This window comes from Ranitomeya imitator, chromosome 6 (genome assembly GCF_032444005.1).
Source record: "Ranitomeya imitator isolate aRanImi1 chromosome 6, aRanImi1.pri, whole genome shotgun sequence".
Taxonomy (NCBI): domain Eukaryota; kingdom Metazoa; phylum Chordata; class Amphibia; order Anura; family Dendrobatidae; genus Ranitomeya; species Ranitomeya imitator.
This window is the reverse complement of record NC_091287.1, coordinates 397,886,867-397,909,449: the sequence shown is the minus strand read 5'-3', so window position 1 is coordinate 397,909,449 and position 22,583 is coordinate 397,886,867. Positions and strand designations below refer to the sequence as shown.

Genomic DNA, 22,583 nt, shown 5'->3' with positions numbered 1-22,583 from the left:
GGCTAATAATACAGATGGTGTGTGCTTTACAGCAGATACTATGGCTGGGGCTAATAATACAGACAGTGTGTGCTTTACAGCAGATACAGTACTATGGCTGGGGCTAATAATACAGATGGTGTGTGCTTTACAGCAGATACTATGGCTGGGGCTAATAATACAGACGGTGTGTGCTTTACAGCAGATACTATGGCTGGGGCTAATAATACAGATGGTGTGTGCTTTACAGCAGATACTATGGCTGGGGCTAATAATACAGATGGTGTGTGCTTTACAGCAGATACTATGGCTGGGGCTAATAATACAGACGGTGTGTGCTTTACAGCAGATACTATGGCTGGGGCTAATAATACAGACGGTGTGTGCTTTACAGCAGATACTATGGCTGGGGCTAATAATACAGACGGCGTGTGCTTTACAGCAGATACTATGGCTGGGGCTAATAATACAGACGGTGTGTGCTTTACAGCAGATACTATGGCTGGGGCTAATAATACAGATGGTGTGTGCTTTACAGCAGATACTATGGCTGGGGCTAATAATACAGACGGTGTGTGCTTTACAGCAGATACAGTACTATGGCTGGGGCTAATAATACAGACGGTGTGTGCTTTACAGCAGATACTATGGCTGGGGCTTATAATACATATGGTGTGTGCTTTACAGCAGATACTATGGCTGGGGCTAATAATACAGATGGTGTGTGCTTTACAGCAGATACTATGGCTGGGGCTAATAATACAGACGGTGTGTGCTTTACAGCAGATACTATGGCTGGGGCTAATAATACAGACGGTGTGTGCTTTACAGCAGATACTATGGCTGGGGCTAATAATACAGACGGTGTGTGCTTTACAGCAGATACTATGGCTGGGGCTAATAATACAGACGGTGTGTGCTTTACAGCAGATACTATGGCTGGGGCTAATAATACAGACGGTGTGTGCTTTACAGCAGATACTATGGCTGGGGCTAATAATACAGACGGTGTGTGCTTTACAGCAGATACTATGGCTGGGGCTAATAATACAGACGGTGTGTGCTTTACAGCAGATACTATGGCTGGGGCTAATAATACAGACGGTGTGTGCTTTACAGCAGATACTATGGCTGGGGCTAATAATACAGACGGTGTGTGCTTTACAGCAGATACTATGGCTGGGGCTAATAATACAGACGGTGTGTGCTTTACAGCAGATACTATGGCTGGGGCTAATAATACAGACGGTGTGTGCTTTACAGCAGATACTATGGCTGGGGCTAATAATACAGACGGTGTGTGCTTTACAGCAGATACTATGGCTGGGGCTAATAATACAGACGGTGTGTGCTTTACAGCAGATACTATGGCTGGGGCTAATAATACAGACGGTGTGTGCTTTACAGCAGATACTATGGCTGGGGCTTATAATACAGATGGTGTGTGCTTTACAGCAGATACCATGGCTGGGGCTAATAATACAGATGGTGTGTGCTTTACAGCAGATACTATGGCTGGGGGCTAATAATACAGATGGTGTGTGCTTTACAGCAGATACTATGGCTGGGGCTAATAATACTATGGCTGGGGCTAATAATACAGATGGTGTGTGCTTTACAGCAGATACAGTACTATATCTGGGGCTAATAATACAGACGGTGTGTGCTTTACAGCAGATACTATGGCTGAGGGCTAATAATACAGATGGTGTGTGCTTTACAGCAGATACTATGGCTGGGGCTAATAATACAGACGGTGTGTGCTGTACAGCAGATACTATGGCTGGGGCTAATAATACAGACGGTGTGTGCTTTACAGCAGATACTATGGCTGGGGCTAATAATACAGATGGTGTGTGCTTTACAGCAGATACTATGGCTGGGGCTAATAATACAGACGGTGTGTGCTTTACAGCAGATACTATGGCTGGGGCTAATAATACTATGGCTGGGGGCTAATAATACAGATGGTGTGTGCTTTACAGCAGATACAGTACTATATCTGGGGCTAATAATACAGACGGTGTGTGCTTTACAGCAGATACTATGGCTGGGGCTAATAATACTATGGCTGGGGCTAATAATACAGATGGTGTGTGCTTTACAGCAGATACTATGGCTGGGGCTAATAATACAGATGGTGTGTGCTTTACAGCAGATACTATGGCTGGGGCTAATAATACAGACGGTGTGTGCTTTACAGCAGATACTATGGCTGGGGCTAATAATACAGACGGTGTGTGCTTTACAGCAGATACTATGGCTGGGGCTAATAATACAGACGGTGTGTGCTTTACAGCAGATACTATGGCTGGGGGCTAATAATACAGATGGTGTGTGCTTTACAGCAGATACTATGGCTGGGGGCTAATAATACAGACGGTGTGTGCTTTACAGCAGATACTATGGCTGGGGCTAATAATACAGATGGTGTGTGCTTTACAGCAGATACTATGGCTGGGGCTAATAATACAGATGGTGTGTGCTTTACAGCAGATACTATGGCTGGGGCTAATAATACAGACGGTGTGTGCTTTACAGCAGATACTATGGCTGGGGCTAATAATACAGACGGTGTGTGCTTTACAGCAGATACTATGGCTGGGGGCTAATAATACAGACGGTGTGTGCTTTACAGCAGATACTATGGGTGGGGCTAATAATACAGATGGTGTGTGCTATACAGCAGATACTATGGCTGGGGCTAATAATACAGACGGTGTGTGCTTTACAGCAGATACTATAGCTTGGGCTTATAATACAGATGGTGTGTGCTTTACAGCAGATACTACGGCTGGGGCTAATAATACAGACGGTGTGTGCTTTACAGCAGATACTATGGCTGGGGCTAATAATACAGATGGTGTGTGCTTTACAGCAGATACTATGGCTGGGGCTTATAATACAGACGGTGTGTGCTTTACAGCAGATACTATGGCTGGGGCTAATAATACAGATGGTGTGTGCTTTGAAGCAGATACTATGGCTGGGGCTAATAATACAGACGGTGTGTGCTTTACAGCAGATACTATGGCTGGGGCTAATAATACAGACGGTGTGTGCTTTACAGCAGATACTATAGCTTGGGCTTATAATACAGATGGTGTGTGCTTTACAGCAGATACTACGGCTGGGGCTAATAATACAGATGGTGTGTGCTTTACAGCAGATACTACGGCTGGGGCTAATAATACAGATGGTGTGTGCTTTACAGCAGATACTATGGCTGGGGCTAATAATACAGATGGTGTGTGCTTTACAGCAGATACTACGGCTGGGGCTAATAATACAGACGGTGTGTGCTTTACAGCAGATACTACGGCTGGGGCTAATAATACAGATGGTGTGTGCTTTAAAGCAGATACTATGGCTGAGGCTAATAATACAGACGGTGTGTGCTTTACAGCAGATACTATGGCTGGGGCTAATAATACAGATGGTGCGTGCTTTAACCCCTTAGCGACCGCCGATACGCCTTTTAACGGCGGCCGCTAAGGGTACTTAAACCACCGCGCCGTTAATTAACGGCGCTGTGGAAAAAGTCCATAGCGCCCCCCAGAGGCCGATTTTTTCCGGGGTCTCGGCTGCCGAGGGTAGCCGAGACCCCAGAGAACATGATTCGGGGGTTTTTTAACCCACCCCGCATTTGCGATCGCCGGTAATTAACCGTTTACCGGCGATCGCAAAAAAAAAAAAAAAAAAAAAGCGATCTCTTTTTAATTTCTCTGTCCTCCGATGTGATCGCACATCGGAGGACAGAGAAAAGGGGTCCCAGGTGGCCCCCCAATACTCACCTAGCTCCCCCGATGCTCCTCGTGTCTCCCGGTGGGCGCCGCCATCTTCAAAATGGCGGGCGCATGCGCAGTGCGCCCGTCGGCCGGCACCGGGAGAATCTTTGGGGTCTCGGCTGCCGGGGGTAGCCGAGACCCCAAAGAGCATGATCGGGGTCGGTATTACCGACCCCTGTTCTGCGATCGCCGGTAATTAACTGTTTACCGGCGACCGCAAAAAAAAAAAAAAAAGTAAAGTGTAATTCTCTGTCCTCTGATGTGATCGCACATCAGAGGACAGAGAAATAGGGGGATTCGGGGACCCTATCATACTCACCTAGGTCCCTGGATCCTCTTGCTGCTCCTCCTGGCCGCCGGCAGAAGAACATGGCGGACGCATGCCCAGTGCGCCCGCCATCTGTCTACATCTGCCGGCCGGCAGGAGAACAGCAGTTGGGGCTAAAATTAGGGATAGGGGTAGGGTTAGGGGTAGGGTTAGGGGTAGGGTTAGGGGTAGGGTTGGGGCTAGGGTTGGGGCTAAATTTAGGGTTAGGGTTGGGGCTAAATTTAGGGTTAGGGTTGGGGCTAAACTTAGGGTTAGGCTTCTTTCACACTTACGTCGGTACGGGGCCGTCGCAATGCGTCGGCCCGACATACCGACGCACCTTGTGAAAATTGTGCACAACGTGGGCAGCAGCTGTAGTTTTTCAACGCATCCGCTGCCCAATCTATGTCCTGGGGAGGAGGGGGCGGAGTTACGGCCACGCATGCGCGGTCAGAAATGGCGGATGTGACGTACAAAAAACGTTTCATTGAACGTTTTTTTGTGCCGACGCTCCGCCAAAACACAACTGATCCAGTGCACGACGGACGAGACGTGTGGCCATCCGTCACGATCCGTCGGCAATACAAGTCTATGGGCAAAAAACGCATCCTGCGGGCACATTTGCAGGATCCGTTTCTTGTCCAAAACGACGGATTGCGACGGAATGCCAAACGACGCAAGTGTGAAAGTAGCCTTAGGGCTAGGGTTAGGGTTGGGGCTAAAGTTAGGGCTAGGGTTGGGGCTAAAGTTAGGGTTAGAGCTGGGATTAGGGTTAGGGTTTGGATTAGGGTTGGTATTAGGGTTAGGGTTGGCATTAGGGTTACGCTTGGGATTAGGGTTAGGTTTGGGATTAGGGTTAAGGTTAGGGTTGTGATTAGGGGTGTATTGGGATTAGGGTTAGGTTTGAGGTTAGGGTTGAGATTAGGATTAGGGGTGTGTTGGGTTTAGGGTTTTGATTAGGGTTATGGTTAGGGTTGACATTAGGGTTGTTTTGGGGTAAGGGTTGTGATTATGGTTAGGGTTAGTGATTAGGATTATGGATCAGGTTGGGATTAGGGTTAGGGGTGTGTTGGGGTTAGGGTTGGAGCTAGAATTGGGGGGTTTCCACTGTTTAGGTACATCAGGGGGTCTCCAAACACGACAGCCAATTTTGCGCTCAAAAAGTCAAATGGTGCTCCCTCCCTTCTGAGCTCTGCCGTGCGCCCAAACAGTGGGTTACCCCCACATATGGGGCATCAGCGTACTCGGGATAAATTGGACAACAACTTCTGGGGTCCAATTTCTCTTGTTACCCTTGTGAAAATAAAAACTTGGGGGCTACAAAATCTTTTTTGTGAAAAAAAAAAATATTTTTTATTTTCACGACTCTGCATTCTAAACTTCTGTGAAGCACTTGGGCATTCAAAGTTCTCACCACACATCTAGATAAGTTCCTTGGGGGGTCTAGTTTCCAAAATGGGGTCACTTGTGGGGGGTTACTACAGTTTAGGTACATCAGGGGCTCTGCAATCGCAACATAATGCCCACAGACCATTCTATCAAAGTCTGCATTCCAAAAAGGCGCTCCTTCCCTTCCGAGCTCTGCCGTGCGCCCAAACAGTGGTTTACCCCCACATATGGCGCATCAGCGTACTCGGGATAAATTGGACAACAACTATTGCAGTCCAATTTCTCCTGTTACCCTTGTGAAAATAAAAACTTGGGGGCTACAATATCTTTTTTGTGGAAAAAAAAAATATTTTTTATTTTCACGGCTCTGCATTATAAACTTCTGTGAAGCACTTGGGCATTCAAGGTTCTCACCACACATCTAGATAAGTTCCATGGGGGGTCTAGTTTCCAAAATGGGGTCACTTGTGGGGGATTTCTACTGTTTAGGCACATCAGGGGCTCTCCAAACGCGACATGGCGTCCGATCTCAATTCCAGCCAATTCTACATTGAAAAGGTAAAACGGCACTCTTTCTCTTCCAAGCTCTGCGGTGCGCCCAAACAGTGGTTTACCCCCACATATTGGGTATCGACGTACTCAGGAGAAATTGCACAACAACTTTAGTGGTCTAATTTCTCCTGTTACCCTTGTGAAAATAAAAATTTGTGGGCAAAAAGATCATTTCTGTAGAAAAAATGCAATTTTTTTTTTTTCACGGCTCTACGTTATAAACTTCTGTGAAGCACATGGGGGTTCAAAGTGCTCACCACACATCTAGATAAGTTCCTTAAGGGGTCTAGTTTCCAAAATGGTGTCACTTGTGGGGGGTTTCCACTGTTTAGGCACATCAGGGGCTCTCCAAACGCGACATTGGGTCCAATCTCAATTCCAGCCAATTCTACATTGAAAAAGTAAAACGGCACTCCTTCTCTTCCAAGCTCTGCGGTGCGCCCTAACAGTTGTTTACCCCCACATATTGGGTATCAGCGTACTCAGGAGAAATTGCACAACAACTTTTGTGGTCTAATTTCTCCTGTTACCCTTGTGAAAATAAAAATTTGTGGGCAAAAAGATCATTTTTGTAGAAAAAATGCGATTTTTTTTTTTCACGGCTCTACCTTATAAACTTCTGTGAAGCACATGGGGGTTCAAAGTGCTCGCCACACATCTAGATAAGTTCCTTAAGGGGTCTAGTTTCCAAAATGGTGTCACTTGTGGGGGGTTTCCACTGTTTAGGCACATCAGGGGCTCTCCAAACGCGACATGGCGTCCAATCTCAATTCCAGCCAATTCAACATTGAAAAAGTAAAACGGCGCTCCTTCACTTCCAAACTCTGCGGTGCGCCCAAACAGTGGTTTACCCTCACATATGGGGTATCGACGTATTCAGGAGAAATCGCACAACAACTTTTGTGGTCTAATTTCTCCTGTTACCCTTGTGAAAATAAGAATTTTTGGGGGCGAAAAGATCATTTTTGTGTAAACAAAAGCGATTTTTTTTATTTTCACGGCTCTACGTTATAAACTTCTGTGAAGCACTTGGGGGTTCAAAGTGCTCACCACACATCTAGATAAGTTCCTTAAGGGGTCTAGTTTCCAAAATGGTGTCACTTGTGGGGAGTTTCCACTGTTTAGGCACATCAGGGGCTCTCTAAACGTGACATGGCGTCCGATCTCAATTCCAGCCAATTCTGCATTGAAAAAGTCAAACGGCGCTCCTTCACTTCTAAGTTCTGCGGTGCGCCCTAACAGTGGTTTACCCCCACATATGGGGTATTGGCGTATTCAGGAGAAATTGCATAACAAAATTTATGGTTACATTTCTGTTTTTACACTTGTGAAAATAAAAAAAATGGTTCTGAATTAAGATGTTTGCGAAAAAAAGGTAAATGTTCATTTTTTCCTTCCACATTGTTTCAGTTCCTGTGAAGCACGTAAAGGGTTAACCCCTTCCCGACGTTTGACGCCACGTAGGCATCATGAAAGTCGGTGCCAATCCGACCCATGACGCCTATGCGGCGTCATAGAAAGATCGCGTCCCTGCAGGCCGGGTGAAAGGGTTAACTCCCATTTCACCCGATCTGCAGGGACAGGGGGAGTGGTAGTTTAGCCCAGGGGGGGTGGCTTCACCCCCTCGTGGCTACGATCGCTCTGATTGGCTGTTGAAAGTGAAACTGCCAATCAGAGCGATTTGTAATATTTCACCCATTATAACGGGTGAAATATTACAATCCAGCCATGGCCGATGCTGCAATATCATCGGCCATGGCTGGAAATACCAGTGTGCCCCCACCCCACCCCTCCGATCGCCCCCCCCACCCCCCCGATCTGGCCGGTACACTGCTCCGGCTCCCCTCCGTCCAGTGCTCCGCTCCCCCCCGTGCTCCAATCACCCCCCCGTGCTCCAATCACCCCCCCTGCACTCCGATCCACCCCCCCCCCCCCCCCCCCGTGCTCCGTTCCACCCCCCGTGCTCCATTCCAGCCCCCCCGTGCTCCGTTCCACGCCCCCCGCGCTCCGTTCCACCCCTCCCGCGCTCCGATTCCCCCCCCCCCCCCCCCCCCCCGTGGTCCCCCCCCCACCCTATCATACTTACCGATCCAGCCGTGGTCCCGTCCGTCTTCTCCCGGGCGCCGCCATCTTCCAAAATGGCGGGCGCATGCGCAGTGCGCCCGCCGAATCTGCCGGCCGGCAGATTCGTTCCAAAGTGCATTTTGATCACTGAGATATAATCTATCTCAGTGATCAAAATAAAAAAAATAATAAATGACCCCCCCCCCCTTTGTCACCCCCATAGGTAGGGACAATAAAAAAATAAAGAAATTTTTTTTTTTCCACTAATGTTAGAATAGGGTTAGGGTTAGGGGTAGGGTTAGGGGTAGGGTTAGGGGTAGGGTTAGGGGTAGGGCTAGGGTTAGGGGTAGGGTTAGGGGTAGGGGTAGGGTTAGGGGTAGGGTTAGGGGTAGGGTTAGGGGTAGGGGTAGGGTTAGGGGTAGGGTTAGGGGTAGGGTTAGGGGTAGGGTTAGGGTTAGGGGTAGGGTTAGGAATGTGCACACGTATTCTGGTCCTCTGCGGATTTTTCCGCTGCGGATTTGATAAATCCGCAGTGCTAAACCGCTGCGGATTTATGGCGGATTTACCGCGTTTTTTTCTGCGCATTTCACTGCGGTTTTACAATTGCGATTTTCTATTGGAGCAGTTGTAAAACCGCTGCGGAATCCGCACAAAGAAGTGACATGCTGCGGAATATAAACCGCTGCGTTTCCGTGCAGTTTTTCCGCAGCATGTGTACAGCGATTTTTGTTTCCCATAGGTTTACATTGAACTGTACACTCATGGGAAACTGCTGCGGATCCGCAGCGTGTGCACATACCTTTAGAATTAGGCTATGTGCACACGGTGCGGATTTGGCTGCGGATTCGCAGCAGTGTTCCATCAGGTTTACAGTACCATGTAAACATATGAAAAACCAAATCCGCTGTGCCCATGGTGCGGAAAATACCGCGCGGGAACGCTGCGTTGTATTTTCCGCAGCATGTCAATTCTTTGTGCGGATTCCGCGGCGTTTTACACCTGTTCCTCAATAGGAATCCGCAGGTGAAATCCGCACAAAAAACACTGGAAATCCGCGGAAAATCTGCAGGTAAAACAGTGCCTTTTACCCGCAGATTTTTCAAAAATGGTGCGGAAATATCTCACACGAATCCGCAACGTGGGCACATAGCCTTAGGGTTAGGGTTAGGGTTAGGGTTGGAATTAGGGTTGTGGTTAGGGTTAGGGGTGTGTTGGGGTTAGTGTTGTGGTTAGGGGTGTGTTGGGGTTAGGGTTGTGATTAGGATTATGGCTACAGTTGGGATTAGGGTTAGGGGTGTGTTGGGGTTAGTGTTGGAGTTAGAATTGAGGGGTTACCACTGTTTAGGCACATCAGGGGTCTCCAAACGCAACATGGCGCCACCATTGATTCCAGCCAATCTCGTATTCAAAAAGTCAAATGGTGCTCCCTCACTTCCGAGCCCTGACGTGTGCCCAAACAGTGGTTTACCCCCACATATGGGGTACCAGCATACTCAGGACAAACTGCGCAACAATTACTGGGGTCCAATTTCTCCTGTTACCCTTGTGAATCTAAAAAAATGCTTGCTAAAACATAATTTTTGAGGAAAGAAAAATGATTTTTTATTTTCACGGCTCTGCGTTGTAAACGTCTGTGAAGCACTTGGGGGTTCAAAGTGCTCACCACATATCTAGATAAGTTCCTTGGGGGGTCTAGTTTCTAAAATGGGGTCACTTGTGGGGGGTTTCTACTGTTTAGGCACACCAGGGGCTCTGCAAACGCAACGTGACACCCGCAGACCATTCCATCAAAGTCTGCATTTCAAAAGTCACTACTTCCCTTCTGAACCCCGACGTGTGCCCAAACAGTGGTTTACCCCCACATATGGGGTATCAGCGTACTCAGGAGAAACTGGACAACAACTTTTGGGGTCCAATTTCTCCTGTAACCCTTGGGAAAATAAAAAATTCTGGGCTAAATAATTATTTTTGAGGAAAGAAAACGTATTTATTATTTTCACGGCTCTGCATTATAAACTTCTATGAAGCACTTGGGGGTTCAAAGTGCTCACCACACATCTAGATAAGTTCCTTTCAGGGTCTAGTTTCCAAAATGGGGTCACTTGTGGGGGGTTTCTACTGTTTAGGCACATCAGGGGCTCTGCAAACGCAACGTGACGCCCGCAGAGCATTCCATCAAAGTCTGCATTTCAAAACGTCACTACTTCAATTCCAAGCCCCGGCATGTGCCCAAACAGTAGTTTACCCCCACATATGGGGTATCACCGTACTCAGGAGAAACTGGACAACAAATATTGGGGTCAAATTTCTCCTGTTACCCTTGGGAAAATTAAAAAATTCTGGGCTAAATAATTATTTTTGAGGAAAGAAAACGTATTTATTATTTTCACGGCTCTGCATTATAAACTTCTATGAAGCACTTGGGGGTTCAAAGTGCTCACCACACATCTAGATAAGTTCCTTTGGGGGTCTAGTTTCCAAAATGGGGTCACTTGTGGGGGGTTTCTACTGTTAAGCCACATCAGGGGCTCTGCAAACGCAACGTGACGCCCACAGAGCATTCCATCAAAGTCTGCATTTCAAAACGTCACTACTTCACTTCCGAGCCCCGGCATGTGCCCAAACAGTGATTTACCCCCACATATGGGGTATCAGCGTACTCAGGAGAAACTGGACAACAACTTTTGGGGTCAAATTTCTCCTGTTACCCTTGGGAAAATAAAAAATTGCAGGCTAAAAGATCATTTTTGAGAAAATAATTTTTTTTTTTATTTTCATGGCTCTGCGTTATAAACTTCTGTGAAGCACTTGGGGGTTCAAAGTCCTCACCACACATCTAGATTAGTTCCTTTGGGGGTCTAGTTTCTAAAATGGTGTCATTTCTGGGGGATCTCCAATGTTTAGGCACACAGGGGCTCTCCAAACGTGACATGGTGTCCGCTAATGATTGGAGCTAATTTTCCATTTAAAAAGCCAAATGGCGTGCCATCCCTTCCGAGCCCTGCCGTGCGCCCAAACAGTGGTTTACCCCCACATATGGGGTATCAGCGTACTGAGGACAAACTGGACAACAATATTTGGGGTCCAATTTCTCCTATTATCCTTGGCAAAATAGGAAATTCCAGGCTAAAAAATCATTTTTGAGGAAAGAAAAATTATTTTTTATTTTCATGGCTCTGCGTTATAAACTTCTGTGAAGCACCTGGGGGTTTAAAGTGCTCAATATGCATCTAGATAAGTTCCCTGGGGGGTCTAGTTTCCAAAATGGGGTCACTTGTGCGGGAACTCCAATGTTTAGGCACACAGGGGCTCTCCAAACGCGACATGGTGTCCGCTAACAATTGGAGCTAATTTTCCATTCAAAAAGTCAAATGGCGCGCCTTCTCTTCCGAGCCCTGCCGAGTGCCCAAACAGTGGTTTACCCCCACATATGAGGTATCGGCGTACTCGGGAGAAATTGCCCAACAAATTTTATGATCCATTTTATCCTACTGCCCATGTGAAAATGAAAAAATTGAGGCGAAAAGAATTTTTTTGTGAAAAAAAATTACTTTTTCATTTTTACAGATCAATTTGTGAAGCACCTGAGGGTTTAAAGTGCTCACTAGGCATCTAAATTAGTTCCTTGGGGGGTCTAGTTTCCAAAATGGGGTCACTTGTGGGGGAGCGCCAATGTTTAGGCACACAGGAGCTATCCAAACGCGACATGGTGTCCGCTAACGATGGAAATAATTTTTCATTCAAAAAGTCAAATGGCGCTCCTTCCCTTCCGAGCCTTACCATGTGCCCAAACAGTGGTTTACCTCCACATGTGAGGTATTGGTGTACTCAGGAGAAATTGCCCAACACATTTTAGGATCCATTTTATCCTGTTGCCCATGAGAAAATGAAAAAATTGAGGCTAAAAGAATTTTTTTGTGAAAAAAAAGTACTTTTTCATTTTTACGGATCAATTTGTGAAGCACCTGGGGGTTCAAAGTGCTCACTATGCATCTAGATAAGTTCCTTGGGGCGTCTAGTTTCCAAAATGGGGTCACTTGTGGGGGAGCTCCAATTTTTAGGCACACGGGGGCTCTCCAAACGTGACATGGTGTCCGCTAAAGAGTGGAGCCAATTTTTGATTCAAAAAAGTCAAATGGCGCTCCTTCCCTTCCAAGCCCTGCCGTGCGCCAAAACAGTGGTTTACCCCCACATATGAGGTATCAGCGTACTCAGGACAAATTGGACAACAACTTTCGTGGTTCAGTTTCTCCTTTTACCTTTGGGAAAATAAAAAAATTGTTGCTAAAAGATAATTTTTGTGACTAAAAGGTTAAATGTTCATTTTTTCCTTCCATGTTGCTTCTGCTGCTGTGAAGCACCTGAAGGGTTAATAAACTTCTTGAATGTGGTTTTGAGTACCTTGAGGGGTGCAGTTTTTAGAATGGTGTCACTTTTGGGTATTTTCAGCCAAATAGACCCCTCAAACTGACTTCAAATGTGAGGTGGTCCCTAAAAAAAATGGTTTTGTAAATTTCGTTGTAAAAATGACAAATCGCTGGTCGAATTTTAACCCTTATAACTTCCTAACAAAAAAAAATTTTGTTTCCAAAATTGTGCTGATGTAAAGTAAACATGTGGGAAATGTTATTTATTAACTATTTTGTGTCACATATCTCTCTGGTTTAACAGAATAAAAATTCAAAATGTGAAAATTGCGAAATTTTCAAAATTTTCGCCAAATTTCCGTGTTTATCACAAATAAATGCAGAATTTATTGACCTAAATTTACCACTAACATGAAGCCCAATATGTCACGAAAAAACAATCTCAGAACCGCTAGGATCCGTTGAAGCGTTCCTGAGTTATTACCTCATAAAGGGACACTGGTCAGAATTGCAAAAAACGGCAAGGTCTTTAAGGTCAAAATAGGCTGGGTCTTGAAGGGGTTAATAAACTTCTTGAATGTGGTTTTGAGAACCTTGAGGGGTGTAGTTTTTAGAATGGTGTCACACTTCATTATTTTCTATCATATAGACCCCTCAAAATGACTTCAAATGTGATGTGGTCCCTAAAAAAAAATGGTGTTGTAAAAATGAGAAATTGCTGGTCAACTTTTAACCCTTATAACTCCCTAACAAAAAAAAATTTTGTTTCCAAAATTGTGCTGATGTAAAGTAGACATGTGGGAAATGTTATTTATTAACTATTTTTCGTGACATATCTCTCTGATTTAAGGGCATAAAAATACAAAGTTTGAAAATTGCAAAATTTTAAAAATTTTCGCCATATTTCCGTTTTTTTCATAAATAATCGCAAGTAATATCGAAGAAATGTTACCACTAACATGAAGTACAATATGTCATGAAAAAACAATCTCAGAATCAGCGGGATCCGTTGAAGCGTTCCAGAGTTATAACCTCATAAAGTGACAGTGGTCAGAATTGCAAAAATTGGCCTGGTCATTAAGTACCAAATTGGCTCTGTCACTAAGGGGTTAAAGCAGATACTATGGCTGGGGCTTATAATACAGACGGTGTGTGCTTTACAGCAGATACTATGGCTGGGGCTAATAATACAGACGGTGTGTGCTTTACAGCAGATACTATGGCTGGGGGCTAATAATACAGACGGTGTGTGCTTTACAGCAGATACTATGGCTGGGGCTAATAATACAGATGGTGTGTGCTTTACAGCAGATACTATGGCTGGGGCTAATAATACAGATGGTGTGTGCTTTACAGCAGATACTATGGCTGGGGCTAATAATACAGACGGTGTGTGCTTTACAGCAGATACTATGGCTGGGGATAATAATACAGATGGTGTGTGCTTTACAGCATATACTATGGCTGGGGCTAATAATACAGATGGTGTGTGCTTTACAGCATATACTATGGCTGGGGCTAATAATACAGATGGTGTGTGCTTTACAGCATATACTATGGCTGGGGCTAATAATACAGATGGTGTGTGCTTTACAGCATATACTATGGCTGGGGCTTATAATACATATGGTGTGTGCTTTACAGCATATACTATGGCTGGGGCTAATAATACAGATGGTGTGTGCTTTACAGCAAATACTATGGTTGGGGCTAATAATACAGATGGTGTGTGCTTTACAGCAGATACTATGGCTGGGGCTAATAATACAGACGGTGTGTGCTTTACAGCATATACTATGGCTGGGGCTAATAATACAGACGGTGTGTGCTTTACAGCATATACTATGGCTGGGGCTAATAATACAGATGGTGTGTGCTTTACAGCAAATACTATGGTTGGGGCTAATAATACAGATGGTGTGTGCTTTACAGCAGATACTATGGCTGGGGCTAATAATACAGACGGTGTGCGCTTTACAGCAGATACTATGGCTGGGGGCTAATAATACAGATGGTGTGTGCTTTACAGCAGATACTATGGCTGGGGCTAATAATACAGACGGTGTGTGCTTTACAGCAGATACTATGGCTGGGGGCTAATAATACAGATGGTGTGTGCTTTACAGCAGATACTATGGCTGGGGCTAATAATACAGACGGTGTGTGCTTTACAGCAGATACTATGGCTGGGGGCTAATAATACAGATGGTGTGTGCTTTACAGCAGATACTATGGCTGGGGCTAATAATACAGATGGTGTGTGCTTTACAGCAGATACAGTACTATGGCTGGGGCTAATAATACAGATGGTGTGTGCTTTACAGCAGATACTATGGCTGGGGCTAATAATACAGATGGTGTGTGCTTTACAGCAGATACTATGGCTGGGGCTAATAATACAGATGGTGTGTGCTTTACAGCAAATACTATGGTTGGGGCTAATAATACAGATGGTGTGTGCTTTACAGCATATACTATGGCTGGGGCTAATAATACAGATGGTGTGTGCTTTACAGCAAATACTATGGTTGGGGCTAATAATACAGATGGTGTGTGCTTTACAGCAAATACTATGGTTGGGGCTAATAATACAGACGGTGTGTGCTTTACAGCATATACTATGGCTGGGGCTAATAATACAGATGGTGTGTGCTTTACAGCAAATACTATGGTTGGGGCTAATAATACAGACGGTGTGTGCTTTACAGCAGATACTATGGCTGGGGCTAATAATACAGACGGTGTGTGCTTTACAGCAGATACTATGGCTGGGGCTAATAATACAGACGGTGTGTGCTTTACAGCAGATACTATGGCTGGGGCTAATAATACAGACGGTGTGTGCTTTACAGCAGATACTATGGCTGGGGGCTAATAATACAGATGGTGTGTGCTTTACAGCAGATACTATGGCTGGGGCTAATAATACAGACGGTGTGTGCTTTACAGCAGATACTATGGCTGGGGGCTAATAATACAGACGGTGTGTGCTTTACAGCAGATACTATGGCTGGGGGCTAATAATACAGATGGTGTGTGCTTTACAGCAGATACTATGGCTGGGGCTAATAATACAGACGGTGTGTGCTTTACAGCAGATACTATGGCTGGGGGCTAATAATACAGACGGTGTGTGCTTTACAGCAGATACTATGGCTGGGGCTAATAATACAGACGGTGTGTGCTTTACAGCAGATACTATGGCTGGGGGCTAATAATACAGACGGTGTGTGCTTTACAGCAGATACTATGGCTGGGGGCTAATAATACAGATGGTGTGTGCTTTACAGCAGATACTATGGCTGGGGCTAATAATACAGACGGTGTGTGCTTTACAGCAGATACTATGGCTGGGGGCTAATAATACAGATGGTGTGTGCTTTACAGCAGATACTATGGCTGGGGCTAATAATACAGACGGTGTGTGCTTTACAGCAGATACTATGGCTGGGGCTAATAATACAGACGGTGTGTGCTTTACAGCAGATACTATGGCTGGGGGCTAATAATACAGACGGTGTGTGCTTTACAGCAGATACTATGGCTGGGGGCTAATAATACAGATGGTGTGTGCTTTACAGCAGATACTATGGCTGGGGCTAATAATACAGATGGTGTGTGCTTTACAGCAGATACTATGGCTGGGGCTAATAATACAGATGGTGTGTGCTTTACAGCAGATACTATGGCTGGGGCTAATAATACAGACGGTGTGTGCTTTACAGCAGATACTATGGCTGGGGCTAATAATACAGATGGTGTGTGCATTACAGCAGATACTATGGCTGGGGCTAATAATACAGATGGTGTGTGCATTACAGCAGATACTATGGCTGGGGCTAATAATACAGACGGTGTGTGCTTTACAGCAGATACTATGGCTGGGGCTAATAATACAGATGGTGTGTGCTTTACAGCAGATACTATGGCTGGGGCTAATAATACAGACGGTGTGTGCTTTACAGCAGATACTATGGCTGGGGCTAATAATACAGACGGTGTGTGCTTTACAGCAGATACTATGGCTGGGGCTAATAATACAGACGGTGTGTGCTTTACAGCAGATACTATGGCTGGGGCTAATAATACAGACGGTGTGTGCTTTACAGCAGATACTATGGCTGGGGCTAATAATACAGATGGTGTGTGCTTTACAGCAGATACTATGGCTGGGGCTAATAATACAGATGGTGTGTGCTTTACAGCAGATACTATGGCTGGGGGCTAATAATACAGATTGTCTGCTACAGTGACTGGAGGATAATGGTACTAAAGGAGTTTAAGAGGATCGTTAACCCATTTTGTTACATGCTAAACAGCCCACAACATGATAAAGTGGCTGAAAATCTGTATAGAACATTGCTTTTATTTGCTATTTCTCATCGCCATCGTGGAGATGTTGTAAAGTTTACAAGTCAATGCCCTCTTTTCCCACAGGGGCGTTAACAGCAATTTTTCTCTGGAGGCGTTTACTTTTACTACTGCATGATGTTGCTTAGGCTGCTTTCACAATAGCGTCGGCACGGGGCCGACGCTATGCGTCGGACTGACACGCGTTGTGAAAATAATGCACGACTTGGGCAGCGGAAGCAGTCTTACTATGCTTCCGCTGCCCCATTGTAAGGTCCGGGGAGAAGAGGGCAGAGTTTCGGCGAGCGCATTCGCAGCTGAAAATGGCACGACGGTTCGATGTGTGGCGATACGTCGCAATGCGTCGCTAATGTTAGTCTATGGGGAAAAAACGCATCCTGCAGACAACTTTGCAGGATGCGTTTTTTCTCCTAAACGACGCATTGCGACGTGCAGCCAACAACGCTAGTGTGCAAGTAGCCTTAACCTTATGAAGGCAGCATAATACAGGGGGAAAAAAAAAGAAAGCTCCTCCAGTGAATGACAGAACCTGCTTTCTCAGTGATATTTAAGACTGATGTGTCTACCCAAGTCGCACAGACCTCACTGCCAGCACCTACTGGGATTACAAGTGCAGGGAAAGGAGAGCTGTGCATTATTACATACTCTGCACTTAATCTATGGCCACGTTCACATGTTCAGTATTTGTTTAGTATTTTACATAAATATTTGTAAGTCAAAACCTGGAGTGGGCAAAAAAGTGTTCAGAAGTGGTGTGCGTGTTTCTATTTTACTTTTCCCTAATTGTTCCTCTCTTTGTTTTGGCTAATAAATACTGAACAAATGCTGAACTCGTGAACGTGGCCTAACAAAGACACACAGCTCTGCTCTCCCCCCTCGCATTTGCCATCACAGGTAATGTAGAGTGGTGTATTAATGACACACAGCTCTGCTCTCCCCCCTCGCATTTGCCATCACAGGTAATGCATAGTGGTGTATTAATGACACACAGCTCTGCTCTCCCCCCTTGCATTTGTAATCACAGGTAATGTAGAGTGGTGTATTAATGACACACAGCTCTGCTCTTCCCCTTGTATTTGCTATCACAGGTAATGTAGAGTGGTGTATTAATGACACACAGCTCTGCTCTCCTCCTTGTATTTGTAATCACAGGTAATGTAGAGTGGTGTATTAATGACACACAGCTCTGCTCTCCTTGCATTTCTAATCACAGGTAATGCAGAGTGGTGTATTAATGACACACAGCTCTGCTCTCCTTGCATTTGCTATCACAGGTAATGTAGAGTGGTGTATTAATGACACACAGCTCTGCTCTCCCCCTTGCATTTGCTATCACAGGTAATGCAGAGTGGTGTATTAATGACACACAGCTCTGCTCTCCTCCTTGTATTTGTAATCACAGGTAATGTAGAGTGGTGTATTAATGAGACACAGCTCTGCTCTTCTCCTTGCATTTGCTATCACAGGTAATGTAGAGTGGTGTATTAATGACACACAGCTGTGCGCTCCTCCTTGTATTTGTAATCACAGGTAATGCAGAGTGGTGTATTAATGACACACAGCTCTGCTCTCCTTGCATTTGCTATCACAGGTAATGTAGAGTGGTGTATTAATGACACACAGCTCTGCTCTCCCCCTTGCATTTGCTATCACAGGTAATGCAGAGTGGTGTATTAATGACACACAGCTCTGCTCTCTTCCTTGTATTTGTAATCACAGGTAATGTAGAGTGGTGTATTAAGGACACAGCTCTGCTCTCCTCCTTGCATTTGTAATCACAGGTAATGCATAGTGGTGTATTAATGACACACAAATCTGCTCTCCTCCTTGCATTTGCTATCACATGTAATGTAGAGTGGTGTATTAATGACACACAGCTCTGCTCTCCCCCTTGTATTTGCTATCACAGGTAATGCAGAGTGGTGTATTAATGACACACAGCTCTGCTCTCCTCCTTGTATTTGTAATCACAGGTAATGTAGAGTGGTGTATTAATGACACACAGCTCTGCTCTCCTTGCATTTCTAATCACAGGTAATGCAGAGTGGTGTATTAATGACACACAGCTCTGCTCTCCTTGCATTTGTAATCACAGGTAATGCATAGTGATGTATTAATGACACACAAATCTGCTCTCCTCCTTGCATTTGCTATCACAGGTAATGTAGAGTGGTGTATTAATGACACACAGCTCTGCTCTCCCCCTTGTATTTGCTATCACAGGTAATGCAGAGTGGTGTATTAATGACACACAACAGCTCTGCTCTCCTCCTTGTATTTGTAATCACAGGTAATGTAGAGTGGTGTATTAATGACACACAGCTCTGCTCTCCTCCTTGCATTTGCTATCACAAGTAATGTAGAGTGGTGTATTAATGAAACACAGCTCTGCTCTCCTCCTTGTATTTGTAATCACAGGTAATGTAGAGTGGTGTATTAAGGACACACAGCTCTGCTCTCCTTGCATTTGTAATCACAGGTAATGCATAGTGGTGTATTAATGACACACAGCTCTGCTCTCCTCCTTGCATTTGCTATCACAGGTAATGCAGAGTGGTGTATTAATGACACACAACAGCTCTGCTCTCCTCCTTGTATTTGTAATCACAGGTAATGTAGAGTGGTGTATTAATGACACACAGCTCTGCTCTCCTCCTTGTATTTGTAATCACAGGTAATGTAGAGTGGTGTATTAATGACACACAGCTCTGCTCTCCTCCTTGCATTTGCTATCACAAGTAATGTAGAGTGGTGTATTAATGAAACACAGATCTGCTCTCCTCCTTGTATTTGTAATCACAGGTAATGTAGAGTGGTGTATTAAGGACACACAGCTCTGCTCTCCTTGCATTTGTAATCACAGGTAATGCATAGTGGTGTATTACTGACACACAGCTCTGCTCTCCTCCTTGCATTTGCTATCACAGGTAATGTAGAGTGGTGTATTAATGACACACAGCTCTGCTCTCCCCCTTGTATTTGCTATCACAGGTAATGCAGAGTGGTGTATTAATGACACACAACAGCTCTGCTCTCCTCCTTGTATTTGTAATCAGAGGTAATGTAGAGTGGTGTATTAATGACACACAGCTCTGCTCTCCTCCTTGTATTTGTAATCACAGGTAATGTAGAGTGGTGTATTAATGACACACAGCTCTGCTTTCTTCGCACTGAACTTTGAATCATAGTAGGTGCCAGAAGTGAGATTTGTGTTGCTTGGAGAAGAAAGGAGAACTGTGTGTCATTACATACATCACTCAGTGTGTCTGGGATAGATGCAGTGTGGTGTATGCAATGACACACAGCTCTGCTCTACTTCCCCTGCACTTGACTCACAGCAGGTGCTGGCAGTGAGATCTGTGCCACTTTTTTTTTTTAGATACACCAATCTTATTATATCACAAACAAAAAGCTATCTGTGACCTTCTGTGGCGGTAACATTTTTTTATAACTGCACAACACTGTCAGCTTATGATTGGACAACATCATGCAGGAAAAAACGTAAATGTTCCTAGTGGAGAATCTGTTAATGCCCCATTGGTTATAGTAGAAATCAGCATATAAACTTTACAGGCTTACATAGCCACAACAGAGATGAGAAACTAAAAATATAAATGTTTTGTTTTGATCTTCAGCCAGTTTATCACGATGTGGCCAGTTTTGCAGGTACAAAATGATGAGAGGTCCTTTTAAATTCCCCCCAGCAAATACAGGAGGACTGAAAAGTCGATACAAGGGCGTTAAAACGCAGCTTAATATGAGGCTATAAATTACCATTGTCAGCAGTGACGTCCTGCCTATCTAGCTTACAGTGGTTTGGTATAGCTGTTATTTTAACACTGTAACTTCACCCTCTAGTGACTTATAGATAATACTGCAGATAACAATAAGGCAGTTTCATAAAGTGTGCTATTTTGTACACTAGTGTCAATTAACAGAGCAAACGGAGTGCTGTGCGCCTCCACCAGAAATTTTTACTCTAGTCTTGGAACCAGCATACATTTCTTGTGCAACATGCCAAATTATGATGAATTTGTCAAGCACGCTTTGCCACATTATGTCCAACTTCAGTTATGTCCACTTTTTAAAATGTAGGCAGAGCTAGCCAAGACTTGCGTAAAAATGGCAAAAGTAGATAAAATAAGTATGCAATGTCAATTTACGCCTACATTTTGAAATATCACAAAGTTTAGGCCAGAATTCAGGTGTAAACTGCGAGATGAATCAGGTCCTAAGTCTAAACCACAGAAGATTCCTTAAGCAGAAATAGTCAGTTTATATAATTTTTGCATATCTAGTCACAAGAAAAAGGAGGGATCAATGATAAAGAAATGGAGGAATCAATGTATGCTATTTGTAGAAAACATAGTGTATCGATTTCCTGTACAGAAAAAGCTACAGTCACATGTCCGCTTGGCATTCATTGTAAGGGATCCAGTAGGAAAAAAGCAAGACATAAAAAAAACACACTAAGGGTAAGTTCACACAGGGCGTTTTTGCTGTTTTTTTTTTTTTTTCCAGCAAAACCTGATCATCTTCGCGGGAAAGAAGCTGCAGCAAAAACACAGGTTTTTTGTTTGCAGATTTGTAGCAGTTTTTTTCGTCTCTTTGTCCATGCTAATGTCCATTGAATTTCTGCAGTAAAAACGCTGCAAATAATGATACCTGCATTTTTGCAGCGTAGTTTCAACACCCATTCACGCCAGTGGGTGAAAAACGCTGCAAAAACGCTGAAAGAAGTGACATGCTCTATGTCCAAAAAAAGCAGCAAAGCACAAAATCCTGATAACACAAAAAAACAATGTGTGTGCATGAGATTTCTGAAATCTCATAGGCTTTGCCAGTACTGTAAAAAGCAGCTGAAAATTAGCATAAAAAGACGCAGCAAAAACACCCTGTGTGAACTTACCCTTAAACAAGGGTAAGTGAAACGGGAACTTTGGATTCTGTTTTGTATCCTTTCACATCCGTTTTTGCTCTAGTTTCAACATAGCTGTCTTTACTAGAGTTGTCTCTGAACATCTCTAGTGTTCTGGGTATGTACATTGCCAAAAAAAACTGATCCAGTAAATTATATTAATGGATAATATCGTCAACTGCTCTTTGACTGCAGCGGTCACATGACACAACAATGTCAATGTGACTGCCAGGAGGAATGGTGCCAGTTCGGAAATATTTTCTTCACTATAATTATTTTGGACAGTTTAGTTAAGAAGGGATTGTCCAGGAAAGGATGAATATGATTTACTGCATGTGAGTTGAATTTATTTATTTTCTTTACCTGCTCTTTGATGTCCTGTAATTGTTGTTGCAGCTTCTGCACATCGGCATTGACATTGGTATTGTCCTTATCCTTCTGTAAAGCTGGAATGTTCCCTGCGGCTGCAAAAGACAGAAAATAAGGAGCTGCATTCATAACCATCAAAAACATTATTACATGACAATTAGAAGCTAATCAATATTTTGATCGTAATATACAATACATTAATTTAAATTTTACGTTTCACAGCTAATTTTCTAAATACAGCTTACAAGCGCTTGTAAAGTAATTGCATAGCATGACATTAATACTATTGGTGATTTGCCTTGCTAGATGAGGGCCAGACATGGCATAAACACAACCTGTAGCACTCCACTACTACCGCAAAAATATAATTGTGGTCCCTCCTACCGTCCGTTAGATTACATTTAAAGGGAATGCAGTATACAGAGTGTTCAAAAGCAATGCAACAAGAAGCCCCATACAGGTTAGACAGCTGCCAGCCA

The 22,583-nt window shown here is 44.3% G+C and overlaps 1 protein-coding gene across 2 annotated transcripts in view; it reads right to left on the bottom strand.

The window, feature by feature from the left end:
• The window catches only part of MIB1 (MIB E3 ubiquitin protein ligase 1), a 183,087-nt gene that overhangs the window by 11,777 nt on the left and 148,727 nt on the right, over positions 1–22,583 (bottom strand). For both annotated transcript variants that reach the window (XM_069731178.1, XM_069731179.1), the window contains exon 20: positions 22,099–22,199. In XM_069731178.1, coding sequence (XP_069587279.1) covers positions 22,099–22,199 — 101 coding nt within the window. The remainder of the gene's footprint in view (positions 1–22,098; positions 22,200–22,583) is intronic.